The sequence below is a fragment of the Eublepharis macularius genome, chromosome 5 (genome assembly GCF_028583425.1).
Source record: "Eublepharis macularius isolate TG4126 chromosome 5, MPM_Emac_v1.0, whole genome shotgun sequence".
NCBI lineage: Eukaryota > Metazoa > Chordata > Lepidosauria > Squamata > Eublepharidae > Eublepharis > Eublepharis macularius.
In genome coordinates, this window is record NC_072794.1 from 4,699,820 (window position 1) to 4,713,219 (window position 13,400).

Genomic DNA, 13,400 nt, shown 5'->3' on the forward strand with positions numbered 1-13,400 from the left:
GAGGAGCAGGTTACTTGGCACAAGCCTGCAGGCACTGTAGCAGCGTGAGGTTTTTTTGGGGTTGGGGCAGTTACAGGGTAGGGGCAGTTACAGGGATGGCAGTTGGAGCTGGTGCTGCCCAAATCCTGCCTTGTGCTCAGTTGTCTTCAGGAGCCCCCAAATCCAGCCCTCTTTGATACAGCTGGAGAGGGACTCCGCCCAGGACTTAGTTCTGCTGCTCCTGGTGCAAAGCTCTGGTGCTGGACGCTGCCAAAGCTGGGCCTCGCGCCTCTCCAAATGCTGCTCCCCATTTCTGCGCAGTTCGATGCCTCTGTGACCCCCTTTGCCCAGGAGCAAACAGGCTGCAGGATCACATAGAGCTTCACGGAACTGTTTCTGCAGAGGATCCGAGGAGCATCCTGGAAGGCTGAAGTCCCTGGGAAAGTGGGCAGCAGTTCTCCTGTGGCCTTGAGGCCCCCCTTCTCCTGTGGCTGTGTGACCACTGTGCGTCTGCCTTGGTGTGCTCAGCAGCCAAGTGTGGCTGTGCCTCCGGTGCCTGGGTGCCGGGCTTTCTGCTGAGAGAACCTGCTGCCACTGTTTTGACTGGGCTCTAACCCTCTGTTTTAGGAAGAGAAGGCGTCTGTGGCCAAAGCAAAGCTTTTCTTGGAGTCCAACATATACTCAGTGGAAGACCCATACACCACAGTGCTGACAGCCTATGCCCTCACACTACTGCGTAGCCCCTCTGCAGGGGTGGCGCTGCGTAAGATGAATAGCCTGGCCATCACTCAAGGTAAAAAACAGCGTGCTCTCATGCAGCCTTACCAGAAGTTCCACTCTGTCCAGGAGTAGCATAAACGGTAGAGGGGGAGGCACCTCCAGTTTACAGGGCTTTCTAATTTTTTAATGATCTATTTTTGATCTAATATTTTGTTTATTTTATTTGCTCAATTTATAGTCTGTTCTTCATGGTGAGACTCAAGGATATTAAACAGTGCAGACAGATAGCATAAGACAACCAATAAGACAACACAATAGTACTAGGATTATAGAAGTTAGGGAATAGGGGTGTGCACCAAAAAATATTTGGGTTTCCCACTTCGGGTGCTGCTTTTTTGACCCCCTCCTCCCCGCTCCCATTGGGTAAAAACAGGTAGCAAGCTCAAAGCAGCACTTTTCTTGCCATTTCCAAATGGCAAGAAAAGTGCTGCAGCTGCTGCCGCTCTACACAAAAGCTTTCCAAAGCATTACGAAATGCTTTGGAAAGCTTTGTTTCGGTATTTCCAGATCAGCTCAGCAATGCTGGGGCCGATTCGGGAATACCAAAAACCCATATCGAAAACCTAAAGTGCACACTCCTAGTAGGGAACAGGTAACAGGAACATGCAAGACTTGCAGGGGGGGGGCAGACTCCTATCCTTCTCCTTCACTCACCCTGTGGACCAGCCTCTCACTGGCCAGCGCAGCCCACTGCATCGCTGCCACTGCTCCTGCTGTCCCCTCCTCCAGCTGCTCACATGGGTCACCCTCTGCCCACCCTCCTACAGCACTGGCATTGGCAGCCTAAGTGGCGACTTCCTGCTCCCCTTTGCCTGCCAAGAGAGAAGAGGCAGGAGTTAGTGGCTGTGGAGGCGGGGAAGCAGCAGTTCCCACTCTTTCACTGCCTGCATTTCTGTCACCTTGGTGATTTTTTTTGCAAACCTGGGGCCTTTTTTTAGGCATGTAGAAAGATCTGTCTTGTCCATTCATGGCTCCAATCTCAAGATTTATGTATCCACAGACCAGGGCACTTGGCTATTAGTATGTAAGATTTTTGTCTGCATGGCCCCAATCCATGTATTTAATATCCAGATATAGACTATGCTGAGAATTAGATGTGAACAACCATGTAAGGCAAACAGTACAGAAAATGGATCGCATGATAGAAGACAGGTGTGATTCCCACAATAATCATTGCAGCGAGCTACAATCCTATTCCATTATACAAGGGCCCTCCTGGACTCTTTCACTCTACTACAGTTCTAATCCCCTTACAAAAATTCCCCCCTGAACTTTTCTGTTTTGCACGTTCTGTAGAAGTGTGGACGCCTTTCTAACCTCCTCAGGAAGGCCATTCCACAAGGTGGGAAACACTGCTGAGAAGAGGCAGCTGCCAATCTTACCTGTTTGCAGGGTGGCACTTTTAGAAGGCTTTGCTCAGATGAGCAAAACTGCCACAATGGAAAATGGTGGGAGAGAGGCACAATAATGAAAAGCAGGGTTTTTTTTCAGCTGGAACGCAGTGGAACGGAGTTCTGGCACTGCTTGAAAATGGTCACATGGCCGGTGGCCCCGCCCCCTAATCTCCAGACAGAGGGGAGTTTAGATTGCCCTCCGTGCAATCTAAACTCCCCTCTGTCTGGAGATCAGGGGGCGGGCAATTTAAACTAAAAAACTCCCCCCCCCCTTGTTCCAGCTGACCCAAAGTAATGTCATTGTGCGGTACTGAGTTCCACCACCTCTTTTCCCAGAAAAAAAGCCCTGATGAAAAGTAAGGCCCTCAGAAGAAGCCTGCTGTATCAGACCAGTGGTCCATCTATTCCAGCTTCCTGTCTCACACAGTGGCCAAATAGTTGCACTGGAGGGCCAAACAAACTGGATATAGAGGCCAAGGCCTTCCCCGATGTGGCCTCCTGGCACTGGGTTCCAGAGGTTCACTGAGTTTGATTACGGAGGTTCTCTTTAGTCACAGTGGCTAGTTACGACGGAAGGACCTCTCTGAATCTGTCTAATTCCCTTTTAAAGCCATCTCTGCTTGTTGCCATCACTACATTCTCTGGCAGTGAATTCCAGATTTTAATTTCTAATTGAATAAAAAAGTACTTTCTATCCATCCAGAAACCACTGCATATCAACTTTATTAGGTGCCCCCAAGTTCTGTTATTTTGGGGAGTGGTAGAAAAAGTTCTTTCTGTCCAGTCTCTCTATCCTATGCATAGTCTTATACAACTCTGTCATGCCCCCCCCCCAGTTGTCTCTTTTCTAATTTGAAAAGTCCCAGAATCTTCTGCATTTCCTCATAGGAAAGGTACGCCAACCCTTTAATCACCTTGTTTGCCCTACTTTGTGCTTCTTCAAGCTCTGCAATATCCTTTTTGAGATATGGTGATCAGAACTACGCACAGTATTCTGCATGAGGCCACACTGTCGCTCGATGGTATTATGTATGATATTGGCCATTTTATCTTCACTTCTTTTCCTAATAATGCCTAGAATGGAGTTTGCTTTTTTTGTCACTTCCTCACACTAGGTCAGCATTTTCATTGAGCTTTCTGTTACAACCGCACAATCTCTTTCAGTCGTCGTCTTAAACCAGATCAGACATCATCATCGTATATTTAAAATGAGGGGGTTTTGTTCCAAATTTCAAATAATTTATGAACAGATTAAATAGCAGGGTCCCAGTACCAATCCTTGTGGCACCCCACTCCTTACTTCCTCTATTGCCGGAACTGTCCTTTTATCCCTACTTTCTGCCTCTTGCCCTTCAACCATGTTTTAATACATAAGTGGACCTATCCTCTCGCCCCTTGATTTCTTCAGGAGTCTTTGCTGAGGTCCCTTGTTAAAAGCCTTTGGCAAGCCCAAGTATATGATATCTACTGGGTCACCCTCATCCACACACCTGTTAACTTGCTCAAAAGACTCCTGAAGCTTGGTGAGGCAGGCCTTCCCTTTGCAGAAACCACACTGATTTCCCTTTTAATAGCAGTTTACCTGTTGATAGGCTAAGTGTAGTAACGACGCGAGACAGGATCTGGATGCAAAGTCTGACCCTCCAAAGATGGAGGCAAGAGTTTTATTAGCTTGTATTCAAGAAGTCCCGGATGCCCAAATATGGTTATAGCAACAGTTACTTGTGTTACACATTCCATTCTCAGCCAACTAAGCGAAATATGCTGCGATCAGACTTTTGTCTTATCTAGGAAGCATAACGGAAAGAAAGGTACATCATGAGCCTCTGAGCATAGAAGAATGTTACTTAGAGTGTATGGGAATGTTGTGCTCTGTGAATGATGAAAGATTTATTGTTACACATTTAAACTACTCCCTGAGTCTTCCCGTGTGGCATGCCAACTGACCAGGAGATCAGGAATGTAGAAATGTAAAGAGCAATTAATGGAGGCTGTGTGGCATGCCTACTCCGGCCTACACTAAGTAGGATGTAATTTCCTGGGGCCTCTGGATCCCTTTTTAAAATTGGCATGGCATTTGGTATTTTCCAGTCATTTGGCACAGAGGCTGATTTTAGTGACAAGTTACATATACTGGTTAGAAGTTCAACCACTTCACATTTGAGTTCCCTAAGAACTGGGGGGTGTATTTCGTTGGGCATACATATATATTCTGTGAAGAAATACTTTCTTTTGTCCATCTTAGGCCTACTGCCCATCAGCTTAATTGGGTGACAGGGTCCTACGATTAAAAGCCAGGCAATAAATGTGTCTCACATCCCTGGTAAAAGGCAAGATAGAGGAGAAGCCATAAATTCTTGAGAAGCAGCCCATTCTCTGGTGGTTCAGGAGTGGGCAATGTGCTGCTGTCCTGCAAGGGTCTCCCATGGATTATGGGAAGGGTCCTTAGGCTTCTGACAGCCTCTATGGAGGGGTTTCCCTCGGTGATCCTCAGTTTTGACCCCGCCTGGCTAACAGACAGTGGGGTGTGGGATTTGCTCTTATCCCGTCATGGAGACTACTTTTTTCTACAGCCTTCTCTTCCCTCCCACCCTCCATTACTTAGCCAAGATGGAGGCTTAAGGTCACAGGCCATTGCCCCAAAGTCAGGGACAGACCCGATTAACTGGAGACAGCCATTCCCCCCCCCCCCAGTTTTTCTCCATGCGCCCCTCCCTCAGGAGGAAGAGCAGTCAGGTGCTAGCAGGTGGACTAGGGGCAAGCCACCTCAGTGAGAGGAGAAAACGTGGCCCTCTGTTTCCCAGAAGGATACTGATGCTGACAGAAGGATCTGATCCCAGCCATAGGAGGGTGAATTGTCACAGGGGGTCTGCTCAAGGGGAATCAGTTAAACTTGCCTTTTTCCCCAAAGGGCCTTCCCTGAGATATTGCCAGATGTCGGTAGAATTCTGGAATTGATAGAACAGAAAGGGGAAGAGGGGCAGCCTACTAGCCCACTCAGCCTCTGCCAGGAACGTTTCTGGTGGCTATTCCAAGGATCCACCCTGTGGGGTACTCCGTAGGTAACAATGGATGCCGGCCTGTTTGGATGAGATAACCACTGTCAAGCAGTCGTGATACAGAGCATGGAGGAGAGAGCAGCATCCAGAATGAGTATCAGTTAACCGGCGCTCCCAGTGATCTGGCAGGGATTTCTTTCCTTCTAGCAGTATCTGGAGGGAAAGGGTATTCTGTTCCAGAACCAAATGCAACCAGATATGAGTTTCCAATGCTCTTGTGTTCACCCATGAAACTTATCCCGAGTCAACCTGTGAATTCTAGATCTGAGAGTGGAGGTAATGCTGCTTGTTTGGTGTGAGAGCCAGTTTGGTGTAGTAGTGAAGAGCACAGGAGTCTAATCTGGAGAACCGGGTTTGATTCCCCACTCCTCCGCTTGAAGCCAGCTGGGTGATCTTGGGTCAGTCACAGATCCTCTGGAGCTCTCTCAGTCCCACCCACCTCACAGGGTGTTTGTTGTTGTGGGGATTATAATAACATACTTTGTAAACTGCTCTGAGTGGGTGTTAAGTCATCCTGAAGGGCGGTATACAGGGCTTTTTTTCATCTGGAATGCGGTGGAACGGAGTTCTGGCACCGCTCGAAAATGGTCACATGGCTGGTGGCCCCGCCCCCTGATCTCCAGACAGAGGGGAGTTTAGATTGCCCTCCGTGCCAGCAGCATGGAGGGCAATCTAAACTTCCCTCTGTCTGGAGATCGGGGTGGGGCCACTGGCCATGTGACCATTTTCATCAAGGGTGATTTAAACTTTAACCCCCCCCCCTTGTTCCAGCTGACCCAAAGTGATGTCATTGTGCGGTCCTGAGTTCCACCACCTCTTTTTCCAGAAAAAAAGCCCTGGTGGTATATAAATCATTATTATTACTTGTGGGCTATGAGCCTTGAAATCTGTGGTTTCAGGATCTCTTCTTGACCCCTCCCATGGGTCTTGTGTCTCAAGGGCCAGCTTCAGCCACATCTTCTGAACTGACAGCCTGAAGGTTCAGGCACGCCAGTGATAGGAGGGAGGTTCTTCCAAAGGGTTGTTGTGATGCTCTTTGTTATTAAAGTAGCTTTAAAGTTTCCCAGGTTGGGACCAGCAACTCCCATAAAGCAACGAAAGCTTTATCAAAAAGGTCTGCCCATTCCAAACGTCTGCCCAGAAGAAGCCTGTAACCCAGCTGATGCCCTACAGACAGTCCTCAGGAAGATGCCAGGATGTTTTAAAGTGAGGGATTCTGTCTTTTTAAAGCTTTTCTTACGGTCCGCTTTTAGCCTGAGGACTGTTTTACAAATACCCTTTGGGGCTGCAGAATGCTGTTTTATGTTTTTGTGCCCCTGCCTTGTTCTTACTCCTTTTTTTATTATTGGATACTCTTTTGTTGTTTTTATGCTTTTGTTGCATTGCTTTTACTCATCCTGTGTAGGCCTTCAGAGAGGTGGCAGCATATTCGTCCTCTAAATAAATAAATCTAGGGAGAGGAAGTCCCTGCAATATGTCGGGCCCCAGACTATCCATGAAAGCTGGTATCTTGTCTCCCAGCAGGTTTGGCATGGGGAAATAATTCCCCTCAGGTCAGAGTGCTGCGTGTGTGGGTGAGATATATGTGCTCACCTTCCCTGGTCGCCTGGAATGGTTTGTGCAGTGTGTGGGCTTCCTACTTGTGTGTGTGTGAAAGGGAGAGGTGGGGCAATTATGACCGATGATCCAGTCTTGCTGCAAGAAGGGGGTGTGGGGCCAAAGCTGCTGCTGCGATTTTGGGCCTTCCTGCTTTGAGTCTGGGGTCAGAGCCAGAAGATGGCTAGCGGGCTTTGGGTGCTGCTGCCCCCCAGGTGGATCGTGAGAGTTGAGGGTCTTTTTGCATCTCCTCTTTGCCTCCTCTGCTTTCCTTTCCAGATGGTATTACACACTGGAGCTTAACGGGGACTCTTGCTGCTGATGAGGACACGTTCATGGGATTTAGTGACGGGCTCTTTCAGTCAGGTACACTCCCTTGAGATTCTCTGTTGCTACCACTGATGGTATCTTGTGGCAGGCACAAAAGGGTTACAGAACTAAAGGTTAGAGAATGAGACCAGGGCCGTTTTCACGCTGCTTACCGGGCACGGAACATCGCGCCGAGCTCCCAGAACGACAGCGTCTTCCTGGCGCAATTTCGTGCGAGAATTGCTGTTCTCGCGCGAAATCACACCAGGAAGACACTGTCATTCCGGGAGCTCGGTGCAATGTTCCGTGCCCGGTAAGCAGCGTGAAAACAGCCCTGGAGATTCCATAGTCCAGTCCTTAGAGTCTCTGGATCCTTCCCCAGTGGGCCTGGTGAACAACTTGAGATTAAATGCCTGAAACGTGATGGGTTGCTTGGCCTGACCTGTAAGAGGAAAGAAGGAAGACGTTAGGGAGCATCATGGGTTGCAGCTTGTGCACACTGCCCCCTCCACTTGCCTCTCTCCCCTAGTGGTGTCTGCTGAAGTGGAAATGACCGCCTACGCCCTGCTGACCTACACAGTGCTGGGAGATGTGGCGTCGGCCCTGCCCGTGGTTAAGTGGCTTTCTCAACAAAGGAACGCTCTGGGCGGCTTCTCTTCCACACAGGTGAGACTGGTGTTGTGCTTGCAGCAGAGCAATTGTGATAAACAAATTAAAAATATTTCCAGAGTCTTTAAGAATTGTGTTTTGGCTTATACGCTAAATAAGTGGGTACCTGAGGCAAGCTTCCTGCCTTTTTAAAAAACTATATATTAAATAGAACATGTTTAAAAATTATAACGATGGCACAGGTCGCTCCTCAGGATAGATGTAGAATACACAGTTCCCTGTCTGTGTTTTCCAATGGGAATTCTTAAATGGACTACCACAGACCCAAAGCAGGTGGTGCTGGAGAATCTTCCGTAGCCCACCTTGTGGAGGGTGCTCACGGGGGAAGAAATTTGGTCACAGTCGTGGTTCTCACCTTTTCAATTCTGGTATTGTATTATGAAATAGTTTCTCCACTTTTTATACCTGGAGCCATATCAACACATCTGCGTCACAGTAAATGATGGGATTGGCCCCATATTGCCCTCTGGCTGAGTGACCTGGGGCCAGTCATTCTCTTAGCATGAAATACTTCACAGGGTAGATTAATTTACCTAATCTACCTCTGGAGATAAAGTGCTTCCCCCTCTTCCCCTGTATAAATCTTCTGTTTATTCTGTATTATAATCCTATATTGTTGATTTCCCCCCGTATGAAAGTATCTTTTACAGCCGTTGTAGGTTTCTTTAGAGGGTTCTACACTCACTGATAATCACTCAAACCTTATTTGCATTGACAAACGTGGGTTTCATAAACTCCCCTCAGAAGCTGGGGAGGAACAATTCGGGCCTGTTTCCCAGCAGGGATGTCCGTGTTCACATCCCATGTGAAACCATAATTAAGACCAAATGCTGTTAATAAACCAGCTTCTCACCAGGATTCCAGATCCTGTTTGGTGGACCTTAACTAATTTAGATAGTGGATGCCTGCACAGTGTGTATCTGAAGAAGTGGGTGTAGTCTACAAAGCTGATGCTGAAATAAAATCACGTTCTTGTTTAAGGTGCCACTGGACTCCGGCTGACTCGTTATTGGAGGGGGTGGCATTCAGACAATCGCATTAAGCATGGGTAGTTTAACTCAGCATGGCATCGCACATCAGGACCAACCCTTTTGTTTTCAAGCTGCTTTTTCAGTTGCTGCTCTCTCAACTGAGGCCTCTTGTGTAGGTTTGCCTTCTCTTCTTCCTACTCCACTTTCTTTCAGAGGATAATGTCTCCCTTTGAGTCCTTCTGACTCTCTGCTCCCTGCAGGGCCGAGGCTTCCCATCTCAGTCTTAGAGCCAAGCTACAAGTGACGCCTGACACAGGTTGGACACTTGTCAGCCTCGCTCAAGTTTTGATGGGAAATGTAGGCATCCTGGTCTTGCAGCTATAATGGAGAGCCAAGCTGTAAAACCAGGTCGCCTACATTTCCCATCAAAACTTGAGGTAAGCTGACAAGTGTCCAACTTGTGTAAGGCGTCACTTGTAGCTTGGCTCTTAGACACTTGCCTTGAATTCAGCGGGCAATCTTCCTTTTTAACCTAGTGGCAGTCTTTTAAACTGTAGCAAATTAATCAATCCACATGATCCCTTCTTTGAGTTTATGAACCAATTAATTGGCAGCATTTATTATTTCAACTAAATAGCTAAAAAGATCTGTTTAGGTAAGACTGTTTTGTAAAGAAACGTATCTTTCAATACAAAATATTTTAAATGGGTTCTTTTTTTAACTCTTTCCCAGCGAGGAACACAGAAAATTCTCTTTCAGTTTTTAATCTTTATTAAGATAAGATCTAATTATTTTTATTCAGCAAACTAAAAAAATAAAGATACAGTTTAATTCCTATTGTTGATGAAATTATACATGGGGAAAAATCAAATCCATTAACATTTCCTAAACATAAGTGAATACGGGTGATTTAAAATAATAAAATATTAGCTAGCTATGAAATGCTCTGGAAAACCATATACATACAAAGATACAAAGGCCCTTTTCACACTGCTTACCTGTTGCTGCAACGATGCAAAATATCGCGCAAAAAATGTGGAACAGCATGTTTTCTTGCGCGAGAAAACACGATGTTCCGTATTTTTTGCGCGCTATTTCGCGTCGTTGCAGCAGCAGGTAAGCAGTGTGAAAGGGGCCAAAGTCTTGCCTCCTTCAGGTGACTCCTTCACCAAAACCTAATTAGCTCTCTGTGGGACACCTTATATAGGCAATAGTGACAGTCACATTTTACCTGAATCTATGTATTTCTTATTGTGAGAGTTTTTCTAATAAGCGCTTGGTTCTCAGAAAGTAGTATGACATCATGCACTTTGATTACATCTGATAAACCTTGTTAGTTGCTTTTAAGCTAGATTAAAACGTTATTTTTAGCCTTTACTAGTACCAAAAAAGCAATATATCTGTACTTTTACTGCTATATTTTAATTGCCTGTGAAAGATAAAAGGACACCCATATTTTGCTAACCTTCTGGAGAACATGGCAGAAGTCATGAAAAATACACAGCTGTGTACGTTTAGCAGGTATATCAAAGATCCGTAATGGAAGGTTCATTTTCCTGGCATGGCAGCATGCAGAAGCACGTGTCCTCTGGGATGATCCAGGTTTGCTGCCCCACTGCCTGGCCTTTGTGGACTGGGACCCACCGCCTTGCCCTGCCAGCCGGGGAGCCTTCCCCAGCCTGTGGCTCTGGCATCGGGGCAAAGCTCCTTGCGCCTGAGGCAGGCCTCCCATTAGCAAAACAGATCTGTGGGATCCAACTCCAGGTTCGTTATTAGAAGGAACGATAAGCCGATGGGAAGAGAAGTCCCATTGACAATATCTGTGTTCGCAGCAATCCAGTCGGAGCAGTTTTTAAGCTGGGTGTTCAGACTCGCTGTTCTACCCCTCAGTGGGAAGATGGAAATGCCCTGCCCTGGGGATGCAGCCGCGACACTCCACAACCTCCTCCTTCTGTTTCCCTGAACCGCAGGATACGTGTGTGGCCCTCCAGGCTCTGGCTGAATATGCCATCCTGTCCTACACAGGAGGAGTCAACTTGACCATTTCCTTGGCCTCCACCAACCTGGATTACCAGGAGACCTTTGAGCTGAACAAAGCCAACAAGAAGCTCCTACAAAGCACAGTGGTAAGCAGTCCTGGGCATGCGCAGCTTCCCTGAAATGGTCCAAGAGGCAAACTTCACCACGGCTGCCGGTTTCTCTTTCTCCACAGATCCCCACCATTCCCACAGGTCTGTTTGTCAGCGCTAAGGGTGAAGGCTGCTGCCTCCTGCAGGTGAGGGCTTTGCAGAAGGCCCTGGTATCCTGTCCCCTGGGTTCCCTTTGGGTTCTTCCGCACTTTGAAAAAAGGGTCTGATGGTTCCTCCTGCCCCTGCCCCTGCCCCTGCCCGCAGATCGATGTCGCCTACAACGTTCCAGACCCCTTGGCCAAGCCAGCCTTCCAGCTCCTGGTGAACCTGCAAGAACCTAAACTCAAGCGCCACCGGCGAGCCCCACACCCCCCAAAGCCCGTCTCCCCAGACAAGAATCGCTTTGAAGCCTCCCCCTGGGAACTGGGGGGCGACGATGACCCTGCTTCGGACCAAGACCACCGGGAGTATCGAGTGGCCGTGGAGGCCTGCATGAGGTGGGGCTCAGCAAGACGGACGTGGCTGACGTCTTTAAAGACCAAGCTGCACGCAAGTAGTAAAATCAGAAAACACACACAATTATAACAAAGTGAAATCAATACATTTGTAAGTGGAAGGTTGAAATGTGATTTTGAAAAAAGACCCTAAGCAAGTACACAAAATTCTAACCGCAAGGTAAAAAAAAAAAAGACCAAATTGTTCTGTGCAAGACAGTGAGCTGAAGTGCAAAAAGCATTAAAAAAGGGGCCACCGCATTACAAAATAGTTGGGCTGATCACAGACTCTGGGACTCCCTTCCGGGCTCTTGCCCCAGGCGAGCGGAATACTGCTGATGGCTGGCTGTGGTGTTCTTTGTCCTTGTGTTTTTCTTTCTGCTCAATGATTTTATTGCTGTGAGGGTATTTCTGAATAAGGCAGTTTTACAGATTTTACAGTGCAATCCTCTGCGGAGTTACTTTAGTCTGGGTCCACTCGGGTTCAGTGTGTTTAGAACGTCAGCAAGGCTTTTTCTAGTTCAGTGCTGGCCTTTCCAAGTTCTCCTGTCTATGACTGACAATTTCAATTTATTCATGGCCACTGCCTTGTGTGCAAAGGGACCATCTAGAAGAGGAATCATTACTGCTTTTAGGTTAAAACCTGTAGCGTCTCTCCAGCCCGCTTGTTCTGGCTTGTTCCGATAGTCTGCCTCCAGCTTCCTTAGAGGCACAAGCCCACAGGGGGCAAGGCCTAGCTTTGGGGAAGCCCATCTGCAGCTCCCTGTGGCAAACAGGATGCTCTTCCAGGGCCTCTGAGCGCACCTTGTTATTTTGTTCAGCCATTTCTCATGCGTGTGGGCATGCACACACATGCACCCAATGCTTGGGTTTCAGGCCCTTTGTTCTTTCTCTCTCCCCCTCCCCCAACCCATGCTGGGAAGATGGCTGCACTCTGGCTCTTCAAACATGGCTGTCCTAGAGGTCCCACTGCTGTCAGGTTTCCAAGCAGATGTTGAAAGTCTAGAGCAGGTGAGAGTTCACCCTGGGGCTGTGCTGGTGGTTCTCAAGCCGCTTTGGGTATCCTTCTGGGCTACGGCATGCTGAAGATGAGGTTGGACCCTCTCTGGAGTGTGATGCTCTTGGAATTTGAGCCCAGAAGTCCTCTGCCCATCCTTCCTCATGCGCTGGATGGCCCCAGCATCTGAACTTTGGGAGGCTTGCATGAAACAGGCCATTTTGCTATATGCCCTGCTGTCCTCGCTTGCCTCTGTGGGACTTAGTGTGGGTCTTTTCTTTTCTCCCTAGTTGTTCATGAACAAACAGATTGGCCTGAAGAGGTACGAGGTGGACGGCAGGAAAGTCCTGTTCTACTTTGATGAGGTAGGTCACCTGGTAGCTTTTGAGCTGGGCACAGAAGGTCTCACCCTACAGAGCAGTGCCCCCAAAGCTGGAGGGGGATATTCTTGACCCCGTTTTAAAATGTCGTTTGTTCCTCAGCAAGTGAGAATCGGCTGCAGCTCATCCAACTTCTTGACACTCTTCAGTTTAAAGCAGGCAGAGGGGCTTAGTCACCTTTCTGCACAGCACATACAGGGCTTTTTTTCAGGGGGAACGCGGGGGAACGGAGTTCCGGAACCTCTTGAAAATGGTCACATGGCTGGTGGCCCCGCCCCCTGATCTCCAGACAGAGGGGAGTTGAGATTGCCCTCCGCGCCGCGGGAGCGGCGCGGAGGGCAATCTCAACTCCCCTCTGTCTGGAGATCAGGGGGCAGGGCCACCAGCCATGTGACCATTTTCTCTGAGGGCAACCCACTGAGTTCCACCACCACTTTTCCCAGAAAAAAAGCCCTGTGGATAAGTGTTTGGACATGGCAGCCAGATTGTGGACAGTGCCTGGTCACAGGGGATGTTTTCCACCAGCATTAGCTTCACTGGCTTCTCATTTAAAATGCTGGCATTGACTTACACAGCCTAGCATCGTTTATGGCCATTCGCGACTGCTTGCCCCTGTACGAGCGGGCCCATCGGTGAGGCTCCT

The 13,400-nt window shown here is 48.1% G+C and overlaps 1 protein-coding gene across 1 annotated transcript in view; it reads left to right on the forward strand.

The window, feature by feature from the left end:
• Positions 1–13,400, forward strand: part of CPAMD8 (C3 and PZP like alpha-2-macroglobulin domain containing 8) — a 76,323-nt gene that overhangs the window by 58,698 nt on the left and 4,225 nt on the right. The window contains exons 32-39 of the mRNA XM_054979595.1: positions 607–772; positions 7,088–7,174; positions 7,647–7,783; positions 10,728–10,883; positions 10,970–11,032; positions 11,151–11,383; positions 12,304–12,391; positions 12,668–12,742. Coding sequence (XP_054835570.1) covers positions 607–772; positions 7,088–7,174; positions 7,647–7,783; positions 10,728–10,883; positions 10,970–11,032; positions 11,151–11,383; positions 12,304–12,391; positions 12,668–12,742 — 1,005 coding nt within the window. The remainder of the gene's footprint in view (positions 1–606; positions 773–7,087; positions 7,175–7,646; positions 7,784–10,727; positions 10,884–10,969; positions 11,033–11,150; positions 11,384–12,303; positions 12,392–12,667; positions 12,743–13,400) is intronic.